We start from the raw sequence: 25,815 nt of genomic DNA on the forward strand, positions 1-25,815 counted from the left end.
CTCTGGAGTATCTGATTAAAGACTGAGATCACTTTAACCTCCCTGTGTGCAGCCTCATCTGTGTTAGGAACACAATAAAAGGTGTTATATAAATACAAGTCGTTTTTAGTGTGGTTGAGTTGTTAAAAGAGGACGAGGATTTCCTCTTTCATCACTTCTCTGTTTCTCTCACTGACCAGAATGTGATGGTGAAAGAGGCACCCAGCTTCTGAACCAGCTAGGAACGTGAAATGGCGCTTGGTGCTCTGTTTGTGGGTCTTTTCCTTCTGTTCCAACATGTTGTAGGTAAGGATCCATACTTTCAACTAATCTTCAACATGTTTATCTGGAAATATCAGTTTCTACCTGTACCTGAACGCAGAAATATAAGGATTGAAGGATATTGATTGCCATCAGTGCTGCTTTCACGCGGATGTTTAATGTACTCATATGACAGTTGTTGCTGGGTCATTTTAACACGGTTTAATCATGGGTGGTCAGTTTAAAATTGGCACTAAGAGAGTGAGGAGACAGATTAGGAGAACATTTTTTACACAGAGGTTTGTTTTGCCACAGGGAGTGGTTGACGCAGAGACATTTTCATCTTTTGAAGGAAAACTGGAAAACATTTGAAGCAGAGGAAGATTTGGGGCTGTGGGGAGAGCGAGGCAATGGGTTTGCTCTGGCAAAGAGCCAGCACTGGCACGATGGGCCCAATTGCCTCCTTCTGTGCTGCAAACGTCTTTGGTTCAACTCCTGTCTTAAAACAGTGCAGGGATGAAATACAAGAACAGTGCTGATCCTATCCCAATTTCCCTTACAACAGAATCATATCTCACTCTAGGAATGAAATAGTGGAAGATTTAGAAGAGTTAGAAGGATTTGCTGATGGGCTTTAATGGAGAGAGGGGGTGGGAAGTCCGTGCAGAGCATAAATGCGGCATGGAGCAGTTGGGCCGAATGGCCTGTTTCTGTGCCGAACATTCCATGTAATTCTGTGTAAGATTTTATGCTCAGGCTCGATCATTGGGAACTCGAAAGTAACAATTATATTTGATGACTCAGCCGAGCCTCACACCATTAAAGGGTGGAGACCACACTGGGCGGGGCCCACGACACCACTCGGACCAGGGCTCGAAATCAGCACCACTGGCAAAATGGAGCAGCTCAGGGCTTTCTGTACATTACAGACCGCCCATTCCGCGATTGTTCTGTAAGGAAATGGAAACCGACACTGTGTAAAGGGGGATTTGTAACCATACTCTGCAATTTGTTTCTAAACAGACTCTGTGTAATATGGGCGGTCTGCCGACAGATTCTGTTCCTCAAATGATAAGTGACGTCTGCCCCTAACCTCAGTCCAAACACGGCTGAGTTTTTTTTACATTTTTCGTTGCCAATCTTTCCAATTCTTTGTCAAATCACAAACGCCAGAGGTCACTTTGCACACATCAAGGATCACTCTGCGCCAATACTCTTAGCCAAAAGGTCTAGAGCCACTGCACCGTTCCTGGAAGTACTGCAATACCAGGTTCGTGCCATGGAGGTGGATGGGTCAGGCCCCCCACACACCTCCGTGGAGGTGGATGGGTCAATCCACCCCACCCACCTCCTATTTCCAAAAAGCATAGGAGCACCACCTTCCTGATCCAGGGAGAACCACTTTGGGGTCATGGTTACTCCCCTGTCAGGTCAGTTACGCATGATCTTAGACACGGCTGAGTTACAACCGAGTCTGACTGGGAGATGTGGTTTGGTGTTTATTCGAGCTCTGGCGTAATAGTGATCTATAGTACAGACACACCTGGGTCAGTGGGGCCAAGTTTCAGTTGAGTTGCTCCTGTTTTTTTGGAGCAACTGGTTTAGAATGGAATATCTTAGAAATTTGAATTCTCTGCATTTAGTTTGTTCCAGTTCTAGTCAGTTAGAACAGTTTCACTTTGGAACAGAATTTTTTTTTCAAAAGGGGGTGTGTCCGGCCACTTACGCCAGTTTTCAAAGTTTAGGCAGTGAAAACTTACTCCAAACTAAAGTAGAATGGAGTAATTGAAGATTTTTGTACGTTCGAAAAAACCTTGTCTACACTTTAGAAAATCAGGCGTAGGTTACAAATTCGGCGTAGGGAACGAGGGCGGGGGGGGGAGAGGGGGGGGAAGGGAAGTCATTAAATTCCACAATCAATCCTTCAGCCATGAACTCATTGAATGGCGGTGCAGGCTAGAAGGGCCGAATGGCCTACTCCTGCACCTATTTTCTATGTTAGTTATACTTATACAAATATTATACAAATAAATCCAACCTGAATAAAAATTTATAAGCAAAGAAAAGATTAAATAATCCATGTTCCGACCTGTGTGAAACAGCAGCAACCTTCAGGCAGGCCTTTCATGTTGGAGACAGGCAGGGGTGGTGTCAGTGTCTCGACGGCAGCCCCCACAGCAGCAACAAGCAGCCTTCGAGCTGAGCTGTGGTGCTTCAGGCAGGCCTTCATTCCGTTAGTGGCTGGCCGGCAGCCGAAGAATCAACACGCACGCAGCTTTCGAAGGGGGTTGAGGCCATTCGGCCACACGATAGGGGCGGCGTCAGTGGCTCGATGGCAGCCGAAGATACAGCAGCAGCTTTCGAGCTGTGAGGGGACTGAGGCCATTTGGCCAGGGAGAGGCAGCCACATAGACAGTTTTATACTTAAATTTGCAGAATGGGTGCTGCATTGTCAACACCACGTATTATGCAATGGTTTGCCATCAATTCACTGCATAGGAGAGAATTGATTAGAGCTCACTGCACCAGGAACATCGTAACCCGTAGGTTGCTGGGCAGGAGATCTTACCCACGTCAACAATATCGAGCCAGGCGCTCGTACCTGGACATGAGCGAGGCTGATTGTGTGAAAAGGCTGCGTTCACTGAGATCTGTGATATGGTGAGAGCAGATTTGCAGCCCAAAAGCAGACTGCCAACTGCCCTGTCTGTTGCAGTGAAGGTAACAGCTGCACTTTCTTTCTATGCCTCGGGATCGTTTCAGGCTACAACTGGAGATGTGTGTGCCATCTCTCAACGTGCAATACATGCCTGCATTTACCAGGTCACGGCTGCACTGTATGCGCGGAGGAATGACCATCAATTTCCCAATGACCGCACAAGCGATCCATGAGAGGGCTGTGGGCTTCTTCAGGATTGCTGGCTTCCCAAAGGTACAGGGCTGCATTGATTGTACCCACATAGCCTTGCGAGCACCTGTGGAGGATTCTGAGCAGTACCGAAATAGGAAAGGTTTCCACTCTATCAATGTGCAGCTCGTGTGTGACGACAAGCAGCGCATCATGTCAGTCGATGCGAGATACCCTGGCAGCACCCACGATGCGTTCATCCTACGCGACAGCGTTCTATCTGACATGTTTGAGCAGCAGCCAGAAGGGCAGAGCTGGCTACTGGGAGACAAAGGGTACGGCCTGACCATCTGGCTCATGACACCCCTACGCATGATACGGACAGAAGCTGACCGTCAATACAACATGGCGCACATTGCGACACGCATCATCATTGAGAGATCCATTGGCATATTGAAACAGCGTTTCGGATGCCTGGACCATTCCGGAGGACAGTTGCTATACTCTCCTCAGATTGTCGGTCACTTCACTGTTGTGTGCTGCATGCTTCATAACTTAGCCATCATGAGGCAGCAGGAGCTGGTAATGGAACCAGAAGACCCACGTGAGGGTCCAGTACCTGATGATAGTATTATGGAAGAGCAGGATGAGGATGATGACGACGATCAGGAAAGCATGCAAGTGCCTGATGCCGGAGCACGAGGTTGGAGGAGGGCTGTCCATCGTGCTCCTTTAACGATTGCTCGAGCCTTGTGCCAGCAGCTCATCCGTGAACGCTTCAACTACTGATGCCTGAGGGTTCTGTGACCACTTTTGCACATGGACATGTTTATTCTTTGCAGTTGTTCCGACGTTGTGTTGTGTTAATGGAACATTTAATGGAAGTTTTAATGAAAAAATATTTTATTGAAAAGTTAACGTCACTGTAATAAAATATTTGTTGTATCAAACTATACTTTTTAATATGACTCTTGAAGATCACTTAAAAACTTTATGGTCACTTATAAACTTGTAAAGTTACAAAAGTTACAAAACAATCGCAATGTGAAAAATCTTACTCTTAAGATCACTTAAACTTCAAGATCACTTTTTAGATGCAAAATTAAATAAGTTACAGAATGTGAGAGCATTTACACTAAAAGATCACTTGAAAACCCTGAGATCACTTATAAGTTGTAAAATTACAAAACTTACAAAACAATTTCAATTTGAAAAACGCTACTACAGCTACATCAAGAACAAGAACAAAAGCAGCAAAGAAAGGCTGCATCCATGTCTCATCCATATCTCAGTGAATGTTCACTTCCTCATAGGGGTGTCATTTGATTGGCCGGGCTGTGTGCCCTTATTGCAGCAGCTACCTCAACCAGGCCCTCCCTGACGGCCTGTGCCGTCATTTGCATGCCCCCCCGACGGCCTGTGCTGTTGATTGCACTCCCTCGGACATTCCCTCCCTAAGTTCCCGTGCCATTACTGCTATTTCTCCTGTCAGGACCGACAACTCTTCACCCACTGCACTGACGCCACCGATGAGTGATCGGGTAAGCTCATTGGTCTCCATACCCAACGCCACAACCTGAGCCGCATCTGTTGCATGCTGCATCTCAGGAGAGCGTGTCTCCAATCTCCTTCTCCTCTGCCTGGGTCTGCCTCGTGGCACCACTACACTGGGAGGCGCGGGCACGGACAGTGGGACGCTCTGTGTTGCAAGCGGCACCACTACACAGGGAGGCGCGGGCTGGGACTGTGGGACGCTCTGTGTTCCAGACGGCAGAACTAGAGGGAGAGACTCGGGTTGAAATGCTGGGATGCTCTGTGTTCCAGACGGCAGAACTAGAGGGAGAGACTCGGGTTGAAATGCTGGGATGCTCTGTGTTGCAGACGGCAGAACTAGAGGGAGAGGCTCGGGTTGGAATGCTGGAATGCTCTGTGTTGCAGACGGCAGAACTAGAGGGAGAGGCTCGGGCTGGAACGGTAGGACGCTCTGTGTTCCAGACGGCAGTACTAGAGAGAGAGGCTCGGGCTGGGATGGTGGGGCGCTCGGTGTTCCAGACAACAGCACTCGAGTGCGAGCCATGGGCTGGGATGTTGGACGAATGAGTATAAACTGCTCCATGATATCAGCAGCAGCACTGGGACCCGCAGCGTCGGAATCAAAACCATAGTAGATGGAGCCAGAACCTATGCGAGAGGGAGGAGCAGGCTCGGACGGTAGTGCACTGACTGTAGAAAGCTGCATTATACCAGCAGCACCACTGGGACCCGCAACATCGGAAGCAAAACCATGGAAGGTGGAACCAAGACCTATGCTAGGGGTTGAAACTCTGATGCCCCTTGATGGGGGCTCAAACATTAAATTGGAAGCTCTCCCCTGCAGACATTTCAGTCATCGCTGCCATCATCCAGTCTGGTTCATCCACATCTGGTTGTACTGGTCCTTGTTCTGTACCCTCAGGATCCTCAGGGTTGGAAGCAGCAGCACGGTCATCGTCATCATCATCAACATCATCATCATCATCATGTTCTGCAAAATACATCAGAACAGTCAAATGTTTAACAGCAAGGGAGGGGGCCGGATGGATGGCATGAGTACTCTCACACATAGCAGGTTAGGCAGCAGGTTGATTTAAAGGGCCACGATGCATTTTCAGGACTTACCCTCTTCCTCGTGTGCAGGCCCAGCTTGTGCTGTACTGATTGCTTTTCTCCATGTACCACTCATCATAGCAGCTACCCTCTGTTCCAAGGGTGTCAGTGGATGCAGATTGGGCATGCCTCCTCCTGTCCGAGTTGCCTCCCTTTTGTTGTGGGCCAATTTCTTCTGCAAAGAGTAAAATCTAACTTTTTACAGAGTGTGTCAGTCTGCAAGGTGGGACATACAGATCGCCAGGTTACATTGTCTCCGTATCCACTCTATCAAAATCTCTCATCGTTTTAAAGACCTCTGTTAGGTCACCCCTCAGCCCTCTTTTTTCATGATAAAAGAGACCTAGCCTTTTCATCCTTTCCTCATGTGTATACCCTCGCATTTCTGATATCATCCTTGTAAATCTTCTCTGAACCCTCTCCAGTGCTTCCATATCCTTTTTATAATATGGCGACCAGAACTGTACGCAGAACAGGTGCAGCGCCTAAGACCCGAAACTCTCGGGACCGAGGCCATTCCGGATTCTGGGTTTTTCTGGACTTTCAATTTGCTTTCTGACATCACGAATCCGGAAACACCCACGCCCAGGTTTGAGTATTTCCGGATTTCGGAACATCTGAAAGGGGGGCGGAGGGGGCGCGGTGGTGGATTCCCACCAAGAAGCTGTTCGGGCCGCCTGGCCCCACTGCCAAGGATGTTGTCGGGCGGGGCTCTGCCGGAAGGTTGTTGTCGGGTGGTCCCCGCCGAGGATGATATCGTCAGATGAGCCCCGCCGAGGAGATCATCATCGGGTAGGTTGGCGAGGAGACCCCGAGGTAAGGGCAGCGACGTTGAGGTGAGCGGGGCTGGGTGAGCTGTAGCGAGGCCCAAGGTTGGGCAGCAACGGGGCCCCGAGGTGGGCAGGGTCATCGAGTCCAAATTTCCGGAACATTTTACGGATTCTGGACAACCCTACCACCAATCGTCCTGGAGTCTGGATTCCGGAACATTCCGGATTCTGGACTCCGGATTCTCAATGCTGCACCTGTACTCTAAGGCCCTGGAATTGGTGGAAGCTAAGTTCTGCCCAAAGGACCGCTGAGATCCTGACGGTACTTTGGCCGGAAGTTTCATGGAAAAATCTTGGAAAGACCGCCCGGCGGCAAAAATGGGACTTACGCCCTGAATCTGGGCGGCAGCGGGAGGTAGTTCCCATTCTCGGCGGCAAATGCAATCCTCAGCTAAGTACGAGGGCGGAACTGATAAAATTAAACATTTTCACAAAATTAAAAAAACACTAGAAATCCTTCAGCGGACCCCATCCACCTGAATCCCTGCAAAAGAAATAAAGAAAAGAACTGCACTTACCTTTTATTGCAGGTCTTCATACTTACCGTTGAGGTTAGACCTGCCTTCACGCGGCGGGCTTGTCCCCTGCTGGAGCGGAGGACCGCCCGGACCAAACTGTCAGCATTTACAATCATTCTCTCTGAAACTGACCCGAACTTCAGGATGTTGCGCATCTAAACGCGGAAATCCTGACGTTGCGGTCAGTCATTCAACACTCTGACACAGGCGACGCTGTGGATCCCCTACCACCGACCCCACCCCGTATTGCCGGCAATCAGTGAAATCAGTGCAGCTTTCCCACGCTAATTTTGCTGTTAAACACTCCATGAAATGTTAAGCCTTGTTAGATTAAGTGTAACTGGGGTTTTGACCAACAGTGTATTGACTGCAAAAAAAAAATCACGATTCCTTAATTTCCTGTGAGAGGCTTTGTTTCACGTTGACTGTTTAATGAGCTTTCCTGTCTCTATCTCTATCCCATTCTGCCCTTTCCCCGCAGGATCCACTTATCTCTTCTTCCGAGGACCAGGAGATGTCACCACTCTGCAATGCAACGTGCCCACCGGTGCTGGGAATAAAGTAACCTTGTGCAGCTCCAGTGATCCCGGGTCAGGAATGGGTGAAATAAAATGTCAGCACCCAAAGAACGAGAAGCCATGTGATGAAAATATCGGTCCTCAGGGAAGAAAAGGATACAGTGAGCCAGAGTGTACAAAATGCAAATTACATGACGACCAAACAGAGTCTCTGACATTCGCTGTGAAGACGATTAACTCGATGGTGTTTACCTTCATGGTTCAGGATTCCACAGAAGGAGGGGCATTGGAGTGTCCGTCCTGGCTCACACTGTCACAGTCGGGATGTGAAAACCACGACTTGTTCTTTGTGATAACCCAGGATGGTAGGTGCACTGGGGCAATATCGCGGGAGGGAACGGGGCAGAATCGGGGGAGGGATCGAGGAAGATATTCGGGAAGTATCGGGGGAGTGATCGGCAAGGTATTGCGAGAACATATAATGTAAGGTATTAGGTGAGACATTAGGGGAGATTTTTGGAGGCGTTGGGGAGGTACTGGAGGAGGTTTTAGTGCGGATAGCTGTCATTGGGAAAATGTTAGAGCCTTTATTAAGATGAAAATACCGCGTATGCAGATAAAGAGTAAATAGTGAGAAGTAGCTGGCACGGGTTTCAAACTGTCCAGGAGGTAACAGACATGGTAAGTGGGGGAATGCAGTGGATGTAGTGTACATGACCTAGTGTATAAGACCTAGCTCTGCCAAGCCAGTGTGGCGGTTGGTGTGCAACCGCCAGCACACATTAAAATCGACGCACAGGAATCTTCCATCCTTCACAGTGTAGTTCGGACCTGCAATATTAGGTCCTTCATTGAAACACCCGTGAACTTTTTGACGTGGAAGCAAGTCATCCTCGATTGGAGGGACTGCCTATGATGATGAGTGTACATGGTCTTTAGGAAATTCTTTGATAAAGTACCACACTAGAGATTATTATATTAACAAATATTCTTTTCAATCTTGTTTATATTTTCAGCTAATATATCTTCTATTGAAGAAAACTCCTTGTCGCTGACAGTGTCAGAAGGAGAGAATGTGACTTTACCCTGCCAGTTTCAGAATAGAAAACTACTCGCCTTCAATCTGTTTTGGTTCAGATCTGGAAACGTCAATAAGTGTCTGCACTCTGTTTCCATTGACTCTCAGGGGCCATATTCTAACCCACTCTGTTGTGTGGATAGAGAGTCGTCACAAATAATCTCTAACCAAAGCTCACACAATCCTTTGGTTAGCCGCCAGTCTCACAACCTTACTATTCACTCAGCGGGCCTGGTGGACACTGGGAGGTATCTCTGTGCTGTACACAGTCAGGATTCAGGGAAATCTGTCTGGAAGATTGCAGCAAACATCTCCCTTGTGACGGAGCCCAGTGCAGAAATTTCAGACTCTGCCACCTCAAACTCCTCAGAGACCAGCAACATAACTTATACAAATACTCAAAGTAAGTGATGCAATCTAGAACATGATGTGAACATTTAATATCAATAATTCAAGCTGTGAGATTCCAGGTCCATTGTCCAGTTTGTACCCTTTAGAAGTTGCTTCGATTTTCTTCCTTTGCCATTGCACTATTCTAGATTGTAACCAGAAAAGTATGTTCCTCAGCCCAGGTAAACAGTGTAATGAGCAGCGGGAAATCTTCAGACACTCCCACCTCAACATTTGGAATATCTTTAGTGACCAGCAGCATAACTCATAGTAAGTGATACAATCCAGAATATGATGTGAACCATTTAATATCAATAATTCAATATAAATAATATAAATAATTCTTTCAGGCAATGTCCCATATGTGAGATTCCAAATCAATTGTCTAGTTTTGTACCCATTAGACGTTGGTTCGATTTTCTTCCTTCGCAATTGCACTTTTCCAGATTGTAACCGGAAAAGTATCTTCCTCGGCCCAGGTAACCAGTGTGATCAGCTGTACATATAAGACGGCATTGCACAAACTGAACTTAATGTTGCTTCTCCTCTGCATTTCCAGACCCTGCCATCACTGTGAACGTAGCCATAGTGTGTCTGATTGTACTCATTTGCATTGTTGGGATAGTTTGCATTATTGGGGTAGTTTGCCGAAGGAAACGACAATCTGCCAAAGGTAAAGGTAAGCAAGAGCGTTAAAATGTTTGATCTAAATCTATAAAATTGTAAGAGCAGATTCCTTACATAGATTCTTACATTTATCTTTCCCATCTTACGGCATGTGTTGTGAAGGATCCTCAGCACCAGGACCCAGGTAGGGATGGGATTTGATCAGTATTTCGGCAGACTTTCTGTATAATTTTGCTCATTTAATGGAACATTTACAGGTTACTTTTCTTTGCTAACTGTAGGGCCGGTGATGTGCAGCTGACACAAGTGGCTGAATGTAAGTGACTAGAATTGCTGGCCAACTCTTCCGATCCTGGCCCTTTGAGAGTTGAAACTAAAAGCATGGTGTTCCCGCCCTTCTGTCCAGGTTTCCCGTACTCTGTGGTTCCCAGGAAGGATCAGAGCGATGACAACGAGCCTGTTGCGTATTCGGTGACAAGAGTTCCAACGCCGTCGAGCCAGCCAAGGCCTGGTGAAGGAATGGAGAGCACTGGCCCAAACATTGACTCTACAGAGCATGTGTACTGTTTGATCGAGGAGTCAATGGTCAAAGGGTAAGCAGAGTGACAGCTGTCACCCCTCGGCTACGGTCAACACTGACCACAACTTTGTTTTAGGATGGAGGGTTAGAAGATTGTTAATGTAATGAAGGTGAGGGGAGCCCATGCTGGCAAATGGGTTACTTTTCAACTTTGGCCACACAGTATCACTTGGAGCACTCCAGATTAGGCACAGCGTAAAACTCCCTCTGGACTGTCCCAACAATGTTCCTCAACTCCAAGGTCAGGAGAGAGGTCAGACATCTTCACTTCTCACACCTCATGTCCTGTTTGAGTGGAAGGGCCAATTTAGAGGTAGTTTTGTACTGTGGCTCACATGAGCTGCAAACTGGATCGAGATGACCAAATTAATATCATCAAGGACCCTGAGAGAAAATGTGAGAGAAAGAAAGAGACAGAGAAAGACAGAGACAGAGACAGACAGTGATAGATTCAGACAGAGACTGACCTGATATTGGAATAAAGGAGCACTATCAGAAAAACATCACTGTGCCCTTATGAAGTTATCTTTTTTTTTTAAACTCTCTCAGAACAATATTTTGGCATATGTGACCATAATGATCAATTTCGTCCAAATATTTTACTGAATGATTGGTAGTTTTAGGCAAGGAATTGGATTAGAAACATAGAAACATAGAAAATAGGTGCAGGAGCAGGCCATTCAGCCCTTCTAGCCTGCACCGCCATTCAATGAGTTCATGGCTGAACATGAAACTTCAGTACCCCCTTCCTGCTTTCTCGCCATAACCCTTGATCCCCCGAGTAGTAAGGACTTCATCTAACTCCCTTTTGAATATATTAAGTGAATTGGCCTCAACTACTTTCTGTGGTAGAGAATTCCACAGGTTCACCACTCTCTGGGTGAAGAAGTTTCTCCTCATCTCGGTCCTAAATGGCTTACCCCTTATCCTCAGACTGTGACCCCTGGTTCTGGACTTCCCCAACATTGGGAACATTCTTCCTGCATCTAACCTGTCTAAACCCGTCAGAATTTTAAACGTTTCCATGAGGTCCCCTCTCATTCTTCTGAACTCCAGTGAATACAAGCCCAGTTGATCCAGTCTTTCTTGATAGGTCAGTCCCGCCATCCCGGGAATCAGTCTGGTGAATCTTCGCTGCACTCCCTCAATAGCAAGAATGTCCTTCCTCAGGTTAAGAGACCAAAACTGTACACAATACTCCAGGTGTGGCCTCACCAAGGCCCTGTACAACTGTAGCAACACCTCCCTGCCCCTGTATTCAAATCCCCTCGCTATGAAAGGCCAACATTCCATTTGCTTTCTTAACCGCCTGCTGTACCTGCATGCCAACCTTCAATGACTGATGTACCATGACACCCAGGTCTCGTTGCACCTTCCCTTTTCCGAATCTGTCACCATTCAGATAATAGTCTGTCTCTCTGTTTTTACCACCAAAGTGGATAACCTCACATTTATCCACATTATACTTCATCTGCCATGCATTTGCCCACTCACCTAACCTATCCAAGTCACTCTGCAGCCTAATAGCATCCTCCTCGCAGCTCACACTGCCACCCAACTTAGTGTCATCCGCAAATTTGGAGATACTGCATTTAATCCCCTCGTCTAAATCATTAATGTACAATGTAAACAGCTGGGGCCCCAGCACAGAACCTTGCGGCACCCCACTAGTCACTGCCTGCCATTCTGAAAAGTACCCGTTTACTCCTACTCTTTGCTTCCTGTCTGACAACCAGTTCTCAATCCACGTCAGCACACTACCCCCAATCCCATGTGTTTTAACTTTGCACATTAATCTCTTGTGTGGGACCTTGTTGAAAGCCTTCTGAAAGTCCAAATATACCACATCAACTGGTTCTCCTTTGTCCACTTTACTGGAAACATCCTCAAAAAATTCCAGAAGATTTGTCAAGCATGATTTCCCTTTCACAAATCCATGCTGACTTGGACCTATCATGTCACCATTTTCCAGATGCACTGCTATGACATCCTTAATAATTGATTCCATCATTTTACCCACAACTGAGGTCAGGCTGACCGGTCTATAATTCCCTGTTTTCTCTCTCCCTCCTTTTTTAAAAAGTGGGGTTACATTGGCTACCCTCCACTCCATAGGAACTGATCCAGAGTCAATGGAATGTTGGAAAATGACTGTCAATGCATCCGCTATTTCCAAGGCCACCTCCTTAAGTACTCTGGGATGCAGTCCATCAGGCCCTGGGGATTTATCGGCCTTCAATTCCATCAATTTCCCCAACACAATTTCCCGACTAATAAAGATTTCCCTCAGTTCCCCCTCCTTACTAGACCCTCTGACCCCTTTTATATCCGGAAGGTTGTTTGTATCCTCCTTAGTGAATACCGAACCAAAGTACTTGTTCAATTGGTCTGCCATTTCTTTGTTCCCCGTTATGACTTCCCCTGATTCTGACTGCAGGGGACCTACGTTTGTCTTTACTAACCTTTTTCTCTTTACATACCTATAGAAACTTTTGCAATCCGCCTTAATGTTCCCTGCAAGCTTCTTCTCGTACTCCATTTTCCCTGCCCTAATCAAACCCTTTGTCCTCCTCTGCTGAGTTCTAAATTTCTCCCAGTCTCCGGGTTCGCTGCTATTTCTGACCAATTTGTATGCCACTTCCTTGGCTTTAATACTATCCCTGATTTCCCTAGATAGCCACGGTTGAGCCACCTTCCCTTTTTTATTTTTACGCCAGACAGGAATGTACAATTGTTGTAATTCATCCATGCGGTCTCTAAATGTCTGCTATTGCCCATCCACAGTCAACCCCCTAAGTATCATTCGCCAATCTATCCTAGCCAATTCACGCCTCATACCTTCAAAGTTACCCTTCTTTAATTTCTGGACCATGGTCTCTGAATTAACTGTTTCATTCTCCATCCTAATGCAGAATTCCACCATATTATGGTCACTCTTCCCCAAGGGGCCTCGCACAATGAGATTGCTAATTAATCCTCTCTCATTACACAACACCCAGTCTAAGATGGCCTCCCCCCTAGTTGGTTCCTCAACATATTGGTCTAGAAAACCATCCTTTATGCACTCCAGGAAATCCTCCTCCACCGTATTGCTTCCAGTTTGGCTAGCCCAATTTATGTGCATATTAAAGTCACCCATTATAATTGCTACACCTTTATTGCATGCTCCCCTAATTTCCTGTTTGATGCCCTCCCCAACATCCCTATTACTGTTTGGAGGTCTGTACACAACTCCTACTAACGTTCTTTGCCCTTTGGTGTTCTGCAGCTCTACCCATATAGATTCCACATCATCCAAGCTAATGTCTTTCCTAACTATTGCATTAATCTCCTCTTTAACCAGCAATGCTACCCCACCTCCTTTTCCTTTTATTCTATCCTTCCTGAATGTTGAATAACCCTGAATGTTGAGTTCCCAGCCCTGATCATCCTGGAGCCAGGTCTCCGTAATCCCAATCACATCATATTTGTTAACATCTATTTGCACAATTAATTCATCCACCTTATTGCGGATACTCCTTGCATTAAGACACAAAGCCTTCAGGCTTGTTTTTTTAACACCCTTTGTCCTTTTAGAATTTTGCTGTACAGTGGCCCTTTTTGTTCTTTGCCTTGGGTTTTTCTGCCCTCCACTTTTCCTCATCTCCTTTCTGTCTTTTGCTTTTGCCTCCTTTTTGTTTCCCTCTGTCTCCCTGCATTGGTTCCCATCCCCCTGCCATATTAGTTTAAATCCTCCCCAACAGCACTAGCAAACACTCCCCCTAGGACATTGGCTCCGGTCCTGCCCAGGTGCAGACCGTCCGGTTTGTACTGGTCCCACCTCCCCCAGAACCGGTCCCAATGTCCCAGGAATTTGAATCCCTCCCTGCTGCACCACTGCTCAAGCCACGTATTCATCTGTGCTATCCTGCGATTCCTACTCTGACTATCACGTGGCACTGGTAGCAATCCCGAGATTACTACTTTTGAGGTCCTACTTTTTAATTTAGCTCCTAGCTCCTTAAATTCATTTCGTAGGACCTCATCCCTTTTTTTAACCTATGTCATTGGTACCAATGTGCACCACGACAACTGGCTGTTCTCCCTCCCATTTCAGAATGTCCTGCACCCGCTCCGAGACATCCTTGACCCTTGCACCAGGGAGGCAACATACCATCCTGGAGTCTCGGTCGCGGCCGCAGAAACGCCTATCTATTCCCCTCACCATTGAATCCCCTATCACTATTGCTGTCCCGCTCTTTTTCTTGCCCTCCTGTGCAGCAGAGCCAGCCACAGTGCCATGAACTTGGCTGCTGCTGCCCTCCCCTGATGAGTCATTCCCCTCAACAGTACTCAAAACGGTGTATCTGTTTTGCAGGGGGATGACCGCAGGGGACCCCTGCACTACCTTCCTTGCACTACTCTTCCTGCTGGTCTTCCATTCCTTATCTGGCTGTGGACCCTTTCCCTGAGGTAAGACCAACTCACTACACGTGATACTCACGTCATTCTCAGCATCGTGGATGCTCCAGAGTGAATCCACCCTCAGCTCCAATTCCGTAACACGGACCGTCAGGAGCTTGAGGTGGACACACTTCCCACACACGTAGTCGTCAGGGACACCGGAAGTGTCCCTGAGTTCCCACATGGTACAGGAGGCTGAACACTCTTTGCAGAGAGGACAGCTTACATAGCAGACTCAGAGAGATAAAGAGAGATATGGAGACAGTAACAGAGACACAGAGAGACAGAGAGAGACAGAGAGAGACAGACAGAGAGCAACACAAAGAGAGAAAGAGAAAGAGAGACAGTGTTTTGGATCGATAATAATAGATCCAGGTTCGGGATCTGGGTGAATGTTAAATAATAGACAAGACAAATGAAGTAAAGAATAAAATACCGTTTACTGAGGGAAAATAAATATTAATTAAAAAGTTTACGAAGAAAAGAGAAGTATGATAAGATGCAACAACGTTCATGGCCTTCGGCCTGTCGGGAACTCTGCAGCGAAGGCTGGTCAGGAGCCTTGGGGGTCCCGGCACCGCTCGCGAATCGCGGTCCAAGGTGAAGTTCGAAGAGCTAAGGGACAGTGCCGCTCCTTTATACTATTAAACAAAACATGGGTGCATGTGGCTTATGGCCAACTCCTAATCTGTAATGCCCCGGCTGCTTGTCCACAAAGCATGAGATCTCGAGGCGCCGACAGTCTCATAATAAGCTGGTGTGCATCTCAAGATCGCTTCCCTCTCTCTCTCTCTATAGCAACAACAATCCACGAAGCATGGAGCAGAAACACACTGTAAATGACTAAATATCATAATTAACTTTATGTGATTAACCCTATACAATAGAGATGGAGATAGACAGTGAGACGGGGATCGAATAACAGACAGAGAGCGAGAAACAGAGACAGAGAGAGAAACAGCAAGACCAGCAGAGACAGAGAGAGAGAGACAGAGAGAGAGACAGCGAGAGAGAGAGAGAGAGTGAGAGAGAGAGTGAGAGAGAGAGACGGAGACAGACAGAGAGGCAGCGAGAGAGAGAGAGAGAGAGAGAGAGAGACAGTGAGACAGGCAGAGAGAGACAGAGAGAGACGGAGGCAGGCAGAGAGAGAGACGGAGACAGGCAGAGAGACAGCGAGAGAGAGAGAGAGAGTCAGTGAGACAGGAAGAGAGAGACAGAGACAGGCAGAGAGAGACAGCGAGAGACAGTGAGACAGGCAGAGAGAGACAGAAAGAGACGGAGACAAAGAGAGAGTCTGAGAGAGCGAGAGAGAGAGAGAGAGAAAGACAGGCAAAGAGAGACAGTGAGAGAGAGAGAGAGAGACGGAGACAGTCAGAGAGAAACAGCGAGAGAGCGAGAGAGAGAGAGAGGGAGAGACAGAGACAGAGACAGAGAGAGCAACAGAGAGAGAGGCATAGAGAGAGACAGGGAGAGACGGTGATAGGCAGAGAGAGAGACAGAAAGAGAGAGACGGAGACAGATAGAAACAGCGAGAAAGAGAGAGAGAGACAGGCAGAGAGAGACAGAGACACAGAGAGACTCAGAGCGAGAGAGAGAAGGAGACAGGTAGAGAGAGACAGAGAGAGAGACAGGGAGAGAGACCGTGCGAGAGAGAGACAGATGGAGAGAAAAAGAAAGAAACAGAGTGAAAGAGAATTGGTGAGACAATCCGAGAGTCAGAGAGTGACAGACAGAGAGTGAGAGACAGAGAGTGACAGACAGAGTGACAGACAGAGAGTGACAGTCAGAGAGTGACAGTCAGAGAGTGACAGACAGAGAGTGACAGACAGAGTGACAGACAGAGAGTGACAGTCAGAGAGTGACAGTCAGAGAGTGACAGACAGAATCAGGGAAAATGAATGAGGGAATTTCAGGCTGGGTTAGACTGAAATCCAGGCCAGTGGGGAGAAAGTGACTGAATGTAGTTTCCACTTACAGCTGTTTAATATTGTTTGAATCATATGTTACTCATTTTTCACACATTTAATTTTCTGTTTTCCCAGTGATGACGGCAAAACTGAAATCCAGGCAGTAAAATGTAAGTCGTGGCAATCTTTCAGTATCTTTCATTATCTGTCCCCACATGGAAGTGAAACCCATCAAACGCGATCTCCTCTTAATTTCTAGGCAGTGACCGCACGGACCATATACCGCAGGTTGAAACCTCTTTAGCCATTGAACTCAAACCAGACGGCCAATCGCAGCCCAAAGAGGACAGTAAGGAGGATCCCGTTGCTCTGTCTAATGAGCAGACTTATTCTTTGATAGGTTGCCCGGGGACAGGGAGCCCAGGAGACACGGAGACAAGGTCTCGGCTGGAGGAAGATGATCCACAACCTGGCCCGTTAGAGATGGAAGAAAATCCTATTTATGCTAAAATAGAGGAAGCCTGAATGTGATTGAGTAATGGGAGAAAGGCAACGGATAACTTGGTTAAACTCATTGTGGTACTAGATTTTAAAATATATATTTTACACTGGGTATTGAACACTTTCCCACTGCAGACCCCCAGGGTGGGGGAGAATTCGACATTGTTGCACTGGATTTCTGGATGGATCATGGGTGCAAAAGAGGTCCAATTTAGGAGGCCAACCCACCATGCCCGAGTAGTGTCGGAAACATGTTTGATGCCATATTGGTTTGGGCCTGTAGAGGAGTCCCTGATGTAGGCGTTAGGCTCCTTTGAATATGCTAATAAGGGGCCTACCACTTATTCCAGGATCCAAACCGGCCATTATCACATTGCTGTTTGTGGGACCTTGCTGTGTGCAAATTAGCTGCCACTTTTCCTAAATTACAACAGTGACTAAACTTCAAAAAATACTTAATTCGCTGTAAAGTGCTTTGTGATCTCCAGAGGTCATGAAAGGCACTCGATAAATGCAAGTCTTTCAATTCATTCATTAATTTTGAGGGAAGGGAAACCACGCAGAATACAGGTGGACAACCGACGCTCGTTGAACACAAGTGCGTTTTCACAGATTGTAACATTGAAGCTGCTTGAAGCGCAGGATTGTGTGTGGAGATATCTTCTCCCAATGTTTCACAAATGATATAAAGCCGCTGGTGGCAGCTCCTTGCCTTTCTCGGTTTGTTCTGAGTTTTTGTGGCGACCGACACAGAACACGGAGACAGACTCAATGTGAGTTTCCACTCTCACCGACACCGGACGAGGGCGATGGGAACCCACGGTTGAAGAATATAACTGTAACACATTCGACGTGAAATTGGTCCTCGCCAGTTTCGACTTTGATGGAAATGAAATTCGGGCTCGGTGTGAAACGTGCGCTCGATTCGCGATGAGCTTCACACTGCTGGCGAAGAGCAACTTCATCCCCTTGGACTCTGCTTAGATAGAACAACGCATCGCTGGTGTGTAATACGCAAAATGGAACTTGTGTGATTGGAAGTCATTCAATAAACACTGTTTAAAAATTATAACTAAATGACGAGCTGTGTCATCTGTCCAGCAGGAATTTTATGGCAAACTAATTGAATGAATGAACTGATCTCAGTGAAGACACTGCATTTAGACTCAAGGGGAAGTGGGAGGAGGTAGGGGGTGTGGGGAGAGTGGGAGTGAGGAGGGTTTGAGGGGATTAGGAGGGAGGAGTGAGTGGGCAGTGGGGAGTGGGAGGGAAGGGGGAGTGGGAGGGAGAGTGGGGAGTGAAGAGGGTGTGAGGGAAGGGGCAGTGGAGAATGATAGGCTAGGGGGAATGGGAGGGTGGAGTGGGGGGAGTGGGAGTGAGGAGGGTGTGGGGGGAGTGGGTGGGAGGGGGAGTGGAAGCAAATTTATGAGGACGCTGAGGGAAGTTCATGATTGTGTAAGAGAAAGTTTGGTATAAATTGTCAGCCCCCAGCAGATCGCTAAAGAGTATTTTTAAAAGCATAAAACATTTCAATGTTGAAATGTTGAACAATACATGTCTATCAGTAAGATAAAAGGACTTTCACGCGAGAGTCACCAATCCCACACTCCTTGAGGGCAGCCATGCTCAAACGGGTCAGGGGTTAGCTCTGTGACCCTCTGCTCCATTGTGTCTCCTTGAAGCAGAGCTCACTCTGACGGCAGGTTGGGGGGGAGGGGGTGGGAGGGGACAGAGTCAGTGAATTAACCCTCATAACCCTGGCATTTGCCTCATTGTCCAGCCCTTGGCTTCAGCACGATCTCTGAAACAATGGGTGCCATTTGCAATATGAGCACCACACGCAAGGACTGGTGTGTAGCAAATCCAAACGAACTCAGTACGGAAATGGAAGGAAGCGTGTGATGATTGGAAATTTTAATTGATGGGAGCAAGTCTAAAAGGCTCAGCTATTTACAGCTTGTTAGTAGAAGCGGGTGTGAGCAGAAATGCCAACCGCACTGTCGCATAAATCAAACGATGAACTCTTAAAAATCATGAGGTTTGCTATACAAATCATGAGTTGCTATTTTTTTCCCTGACCCCTTGCTTACCTTTGATCCTGGACAGGAAGCGCAGTCCGCGACCTTTGCTCCCAGACAGGAAGCGCATTCGGCCGTCACTAACCGATTACTGACATAAGAAATAGGAGCAGGAGTGGGTGGATTGATGGCCCCGCTGTCGGGTCACTCACGGGCCAGTCTCGCTCTCCTTATCACCGTTACTCCTCCCGCAGCAAAATTTTTACTTCAGGCACCAGGAGGTGATTTCTGTTCCCACTGCAAATCCGAATAGTTGGCTGAAGAAGATTAAAAACAATCTCCCACCCATTGGATACCTGAAGTCCACCCAACTCAAATTCACGAGCGAGCATCAAAAGGGCCTCTAGAACTCCCACCGGGATTGGTTGGGAACCATATTTCAAATCTGCAGGGCTATGGGAACAAATTGGATAGCTCTTTCAACCCACGGGCACAGGCACGATGGGCTGAATGGACTCTTTCACTGTCTGAGGTGCCGTCTTTCGGATGAGACGTGAAACTGAGGTCCCGTCTGCCCTCTCAGGTGGATGCGAAAGATCCCACTGCACTATTTCAAAGAAGAGCAGGGGAGTTCTCCCGATGTCCTAGCCAACACTTATTTCAATCAAAATAACTAAAGACAGAGGATCTGGTCATTATCACATTGCTGTTTGTCAGACCTTGCTGCATGCAATTTGGCTGTCGTGTTCCGTACATTACAACAGTGACTACACTTAGAAATGGTACTTCGTTGGCTGCAGAGCGGTTTGAGATGCCCTGAGGTCAGGCAAGGCGAGCTATAAATACAAGTCTGTCTGTCTTTCTTTCTAGCTTTTTTCTTTTCTGTCTTCATCCTACTCCGTAGACCATGTACAAGTTGCTCTATCTTAGAAATCCCCTATTTCAATCTCTCAACCATTGGTGGCCGTGCCTTCAACTGCCAAGGCACTAAGCTCTGGAGTTCTCTCCTGTGGCCGGGATTACACCACAGGAAAACTTTCTGTCTATTATTGCTCACTGACCCCCAAAGTAACCAAGGAACACACTTTGTTCCTGACCAATTACATTCTGTTTCAAAACTGAAAATGCTGGAAATCTCAGCGGGTCAGAGAGAAACAGAGTTGACGTTTCGGGTCTGTGACCCTTCGTCAGAACTGGAAAAGTTCGAGATGTAACAGATTCTTAAGGAAGTGCAGGTGGAGGGGAGGAAACAACAAAAGGGAAGGTCTGTGATAGGGTGGAAGGCAGGAGAGATTAAGAGAGAAAAGGGACGATGGTCAAAAATGAGATGGTAATGGAACAAGTTAAGAAACAAAAGATGAGTCTAGATCGGGTGTGATTGGTGGAATCATCACCAGCTGCCATGGGAAAGAGAAAAAAAGTGGAGGATTTAAAAAAAGGTAACTATTTGTACTGCACTTTTTTTGACAGACATGCGACAAGCCCCGCCCTCTGTCAAGCTCTGCCCTCTGCCCCGCCCCCGAATCATTCCCTCCACGTGGTGCAAAGAAGCAGGACCTGAGGCCCGAGATTCCGCTGAGGTCCCGACTCTCCCTCCCCCGACTCTCCCTTCCCCGTCCCCCCCGACTCTCTTCTCCCACGCTCTGACGGCTTAGAACAGTGGCCGTGGGACCGAGAGCAGTGGCCGTGGGACCGAGAGTGGTGGCAGTGAGCAGAAAAGCAGCGGGCGCGAGATAGACTGGGGAAGAGAGAGAGGCTGGGGGGCAAGGAAGATTGGGAGGGAGAGGCTGGGGGGAGAGCGCGCGAGAGGCTGGGGGGAGAGAGAGACATGAGCGAGAGAGAGAGAGGCTGGGGGAGAGAGAGAGAGGCTAGGGGAGAAAGAGAAGCTGGGGAAGAGAGGCTGGGAGAGAGAGAGTCTGGGGAGCGAGAGAGTCTGCAGAGAGAGAGAGAGGCTGGAGGGAGGGAGAGAGAGAGAGAGAGAGAGGCTGCAGTGAGAGAGAGGCTGGGGGGAGAGAGCGAGAGAGACTGGGGGAGAGAGCGAGAGGGGCTGGGGGGGAGGAGTGAGAGAGGCTGGGGAAGAGAGAGAGAGAGAGACACTGGGGGGGAGAGAGAGATGCTGGTGGAGAGAGAGAGGCTTGGGTGAGAGAGGCTGGGCGCGTGAGAGATCGAGGAGCTGGGGGAGAGTGAAAGAGGCTGGAGGAGAGAGAGAGACGCTTGGGAGAGAGAGAGAGGCTGGGGGGGAGAGAGAGAGAGAGCGGCTGGGGGGAGAGAGAGAGGCTAGGGGAGAGAGAGAGGCTGGGGGAGAGAGAGAGAGAGAGAAGCTGGGGGAGAGAGATCCTGGGGAGAGAGAGAGAGTCTGCAGAGAGAGATAGAGAGAGAGGCTAGGTGAGAGAGACTGAGGCTGGGGGAGAGAGAGAGAGGCTGGGGGAGAGAGAGAGAGACAGAGGCTGGGGGAAAGAGAGTCTGGGGAGAGAGAGAGAGAGTCTGCAGAGAGAGAGAGAGGCTGGAGGGAGAGAGAGAGAGAGAGGCTGCGGTGAGAGAGAGGCTGGGGGGAGAGAGCGAGGGGCTGGGGGGGGAGAGCGAGAGAGGCTGGGGGGAGATAGCGAGAGAGGCTGGGGGAGAGAGCGAGAGAGGCTGGGGGGAGAGAGAGAGAGGCTGCGGTGAGAGAGAGGCTGGGGGGAGAGAGCGAGAGGGGCTGGGGGGAGAGAGCGAGAGAGGCTGGGGGGAGAGAGCGAGAGAGGCTGGGGGGAGAGAGAGAGGGGGGCTGGGGAAGAGAGAGAGAGACGCTGGGGGGGAGAGAGAGATGTTGGGGGAGAGAAAGAGAGAGATGGGGGAGAGAGAGGCTGGGTAAGAGAGATAGAGGGGCTGGGAGAGAGTGTGAGAGGCTGGAGGAGAGAGAGAGAGGTTTGGGAGAGAGAGAGAGGCTGGGGGAGAGTGAGAGAGGCTTGGGAGAGAGAGAGAGGCTGCGGGGGAGAGAAAGAGTCTGGGGGAGAGAGATAGAGGGGCTGGGGGAGAGTGAGAGAGGCTGGAGGAGAGAGAGAGAGAGAGGCTTTGGAGAGAGAGAGAGGCTGGGGGAGAGTGAGAGAGGCTTGGGGTAGAGAGAGCGAGAGAGAGGCTGGGGGGGAGAGAGAGAGAGGCTGGGGGGAGAGAGTGAGAGAGAGGCTGGGAGGAGAGAGAGAGAGAGGCTGGGGGGTGGGGGAGAGAGAGCGAGTTATTGGCTGGAGGGGGAGAGAGAGAGAGCGAGAGACTAGGAGGGAGAGAGAGAGAGAGAGAGAGAGAGAGACGAGGAGGAGAGAGAGGCTGGGTGGAGAGAGAGAGGCTGGGTGGACAGAGAGAGGCTGGGAGCGAGAGAGAGAGAGAGGCTGGGGGTAGGAGAGAGAGAGAGCGAGACTGGCGGGGGGGAGAGAGAGAGGCAAGGGGGGAGAGAGAGAGAGAGAGAGGCAGGGGGGAGAGAGAGAGAGAGACTAGGAGGGAGAGAGAGGCTGGTGGGGGGGACTGAGAGGCTGCGGGGGGGACAGAGAGAGAGAGGCTGAGGGCAGAGAGAGAGAGGCAGGGGGGATAGAGAGAGCGAGAGAGAGGCTGGGGGTGGGGAGAGACATGGGTGGGGGGGAGAGACATGGGTGGGGGTGGGGTGGATGGGAGTGATGGGAGGGAACTCAGGCAAGACAGATCACATTCTTGCAACCACCTGCAAGGGACATCGTTGCCGTGGATGATATCCAGAAGTCACAATTCATTTCATACCCAATAAACCTGTTAATTCTTACACAATGCCCCATGTATGGGGGGGGGGTGGCGAGGTGGGGGAAGGATGCACTTGGACTGGGATAAGGCACTTGGGCTGGAGGGGGGATGTACTTGAACTGGGGTAAGACACTTTGGCTGGCATTTGCTGTCTTCTGGGGAGCTCTGTCCTCTGTTGCTTCAGGAAGTCAAAATGGATTGAGTTAGAATTTGCAAAGTCAGTGAGAGCTTGGGATGGGCCGTTCCAGTTACACATTCCTGTGAAACTTCAGGGTGTGGCTTAATCTCCAAGGAGACCAATCATAGACAAAGAGTGGAGTATGGTGGCCATTTTTGCAGTACAAATAAGCACGTCCTTAAAAAAAGGGAATAAAATATGAGCAGAGTTTGAGTCCAGAAGGCTGTAAAGTGCCAAAACGAAAGATGAGGTGCTGTTCCTCGAGCTTGCGTTGAGCTTCATTGGAACAGTGTAGGAGGCCGAGGGCGGAGAGGTCAGAGTGGGAGTGGAGAGAAGAATTAAAGTGACAGGTGACTGGAAGCTCAGAGTCACACTTACGGACTGAACGGAGATGTTCTGCAAAGCGGTCACCCAATCTACGCTTGGTCTCTCCAATGTAGAGGAGACCACATCATGAGTAGCGAACACAGTATACTAAATTGCAAGCAGTACAGGTAAATCGCTGTTTCACCTGGAAGGAGTATTTAGGGCCCTGGACTGTGGGAAGGGAGGAGGTAAAAGGGCAGGTGTTGCATCTCCTGCGCTTGTAGGGGAAGATGTTGTGGGAATGGGCAGCGTGCTGGGGGTGATTGAGGAGTGGACCAGTATGTCCCGGAGGGAGCAGTCCCTTCGGAATGCTGAGAGGGGAGGGGAGGGGAAGATGTGATTGGTGGTGGGATCACGCTGGAGGTGGTCGAGGATGATCCATTAAACATGGAGGCTCGTGGGGTGAAAGGTGAGGACAAGGGGAACCCTGTCATGGTTCTGAGAGGGAGGGGAAGGGGTGAGGGCAGAAGAGCGAGAAATAGAACGGACACGGTTGAGAGCCATGGTAACCACAGTGGAGGGGAATCTTCTGTTGAGGAAAAAGGAAGACATGTCAGAGGCACTAGTGTCAAAGGTGACGTCTTCAGAACAGATGTGACGGAAAGTAATACGTCCTTACTATACAGTATAAATGCACACATAGAAATAGAAACATAGAAAATAGGTGCAGGAGTAGGCCATTCGGCTCTTCTAGCCTGCACCGCCATTCAATGAGTTCATGGCTGAACATGCAACTTCAGTACCCCATTCCTGCTTTCTCACCATACCCCTTGATCCCCCTAGTAGTAAGGACTTCATCTAACTCCTTTTTGAATATATTTAGTGAATTGGCCTCAACAACCTTCTGTGGTAGAGAATTCCACAGGTTCACCACTCTCTGGGTGAAGAAGTTTCTCCTCATTTCGGTCCTAAATGGCTTACCCCTTATCCTCAGACTGTGACCCCTGTTCTGGACTTCCCCAACATTGGGAACATTCTTCCTGCATCGAACCTGTCTAAACCCATCAGAATTTTAAACGTTTCTATGAGGTCCCCTCTCATTCTTCTGAACTCCAGTGAATACAAGCCCAGTTGATCCAGTCTTTCTTGATAGGTCAGTCCCGCCATCCCGGGAATCAGTCTGGTGAACCTTCGCTGCATTCCCTCAAAAGCAAGAATGTCCTTCCTCAAGTTAGGAGACCAAAACTGTACACAATACTCCAGGTGTGGCCTCACCAAGGCCCTGTACAACTGTAGCAACACCTCCCTGCCCCTGTACTCAAGTCCCCTCGCTATGAAGGCCAACATGCCATTTGCTTTCTTAACCGCCTGCTGTACCTGCATGCCAACCTTCAATGACTGATGTATCATGACACCCAGGTCTCATTGCACCTCCCCTTTTCCTAATCTGTCACCATTCAGATAATAGTCTGTCTCTCTGTTTTTACCACCAAAGTGAATAACCTCACATTTATCCACATTATACTTCATCTGCCATGCATTTGCCCACTCACCTAACCTATCCAAGTCGCTCTGCAGCCTCATAGCATCCTCTTCACAGCTCACATTGCCACCCAACTTAGTGTCATCAGCAAATTTGGAGATACTACATTTAATCCCCTCGTCCAAATCATTAATGTACAATGTAAACAGCTGGGGCCCCAGCACAGAACCTTGCGGTACCCCACTAGTCACCGCCTGCCATTCTGAAAAGTACCCATTTACTCCTACTCTTTGCTTCCTGTCTGACAACCAGTTCTCAATCCATGTCAGCACACTACCCCCAATCCCATGTGCTTTAACTTTGCACATTAATCTCTTGTGTGGGACCTTGTCGAAAGCCTTCTGAAAGTCCAAATATACCACATCAACTGGTTCTCCCTTGTCCACTCTACTGGAAACATCCTCAAAAAATTCCAGAAGATTTGTCAAGCATGATTTCCCTTTCACAAATCCATGCTGACTTGGACCTATCATGTCACCTCTTTCCAAATGCGCTGCTATGACATCCTTAATAATTGATTCCATCATTTTACCCACTACCGATGTCAGGCTGACCGGTCTATAATTCCCTGTTTTCTCTCTCCCTCCTTTTTTAAAAAGTGGGGTTACATTGGCTACCCTCCACTCGATAGGAACTGATCCAGAGTCAATGAAATGTTGGAAAATGATTGTCAATGCATCCGCTATTTCCAAGGCCACCTCCTTAAATACTCCTGGGGATTTATCGGCCTTCAATCCCATCAATTTCCCCAACACAATTTCCCGACTAATAAGGATTTCCCTCAGTTCCTCCCCCTTACGAGACCTTCTGACCCGTTTTATATCCGGAAGGTTGTTAGTGTCCTCCTCAGTGAATACTGAACCAAAGTACTTGTTCAATTGGTCCGCCATTTCTTTGTTC

At 48.4% G+C, this 25,815-nt stretch overlaps 1 protein-coding gene across 4 annotated transcripts; it reads left to right on the forward strand.

The window, feature by feature from the left end:
• Positions 1-188: 188 nt before the first annotated feature.
• LOC139233739 (uncharacterized) lies at positions 189-18,175 on the forward strand. Of its 4 annotated transcripts, none has more exons than XM_070864203.1 (10): positions 189-285; positions 7,564-7,965; positions 8,617-9,081; positions 9,246-9,338; positions 9,628-9,747; positions 9,858-9,879; positions 9,977-10,011; positions 10,102-10,288; positions 16,761-16,795; positions 16,885-18,175. In XM_070864203.1, exons 1-10 carry the CDS (start codon positions 231-233, stop codon positions 17,148-17,150), a joined length of 1,680 nt encoding a protein of 559 aa, XP_070720304.1. In that variant the 5' UTR covers positions 189-230; the 3' UTR covers positions 17,151-18,175. The 4 variants fall into 4 exon arrangements, with proteins under 4 accessions (XP_070720304.1, XP_070720307.1, XP_070720305.1 ...); XM_070864206.1 differs by having other exon boundaries at positions 17,026-18,175; XM_070864204.1 differs by having other exon boundaries at positions 9,628-9,741.
• The last annotated feature ends 7,640 nt before the right edge of the window (positions 18,176-25,815 follow it).

The sequence above is a fragment of the Pristiophorus japonicus genome, chromosome 21, assembly GCF_044704955.1.
Source record: "Pristiophorus japonicus isolate sPriJap1 chromosome 21, sPriJap1.hap1, whole genome shotgun sequence".
NCBI classification, from domain to species: Eukaryota; Metazoa; Chordata; class Chondrichthyes; family Pristiophoridae; genus Pristiophorus; species Pristiophorus japonicus.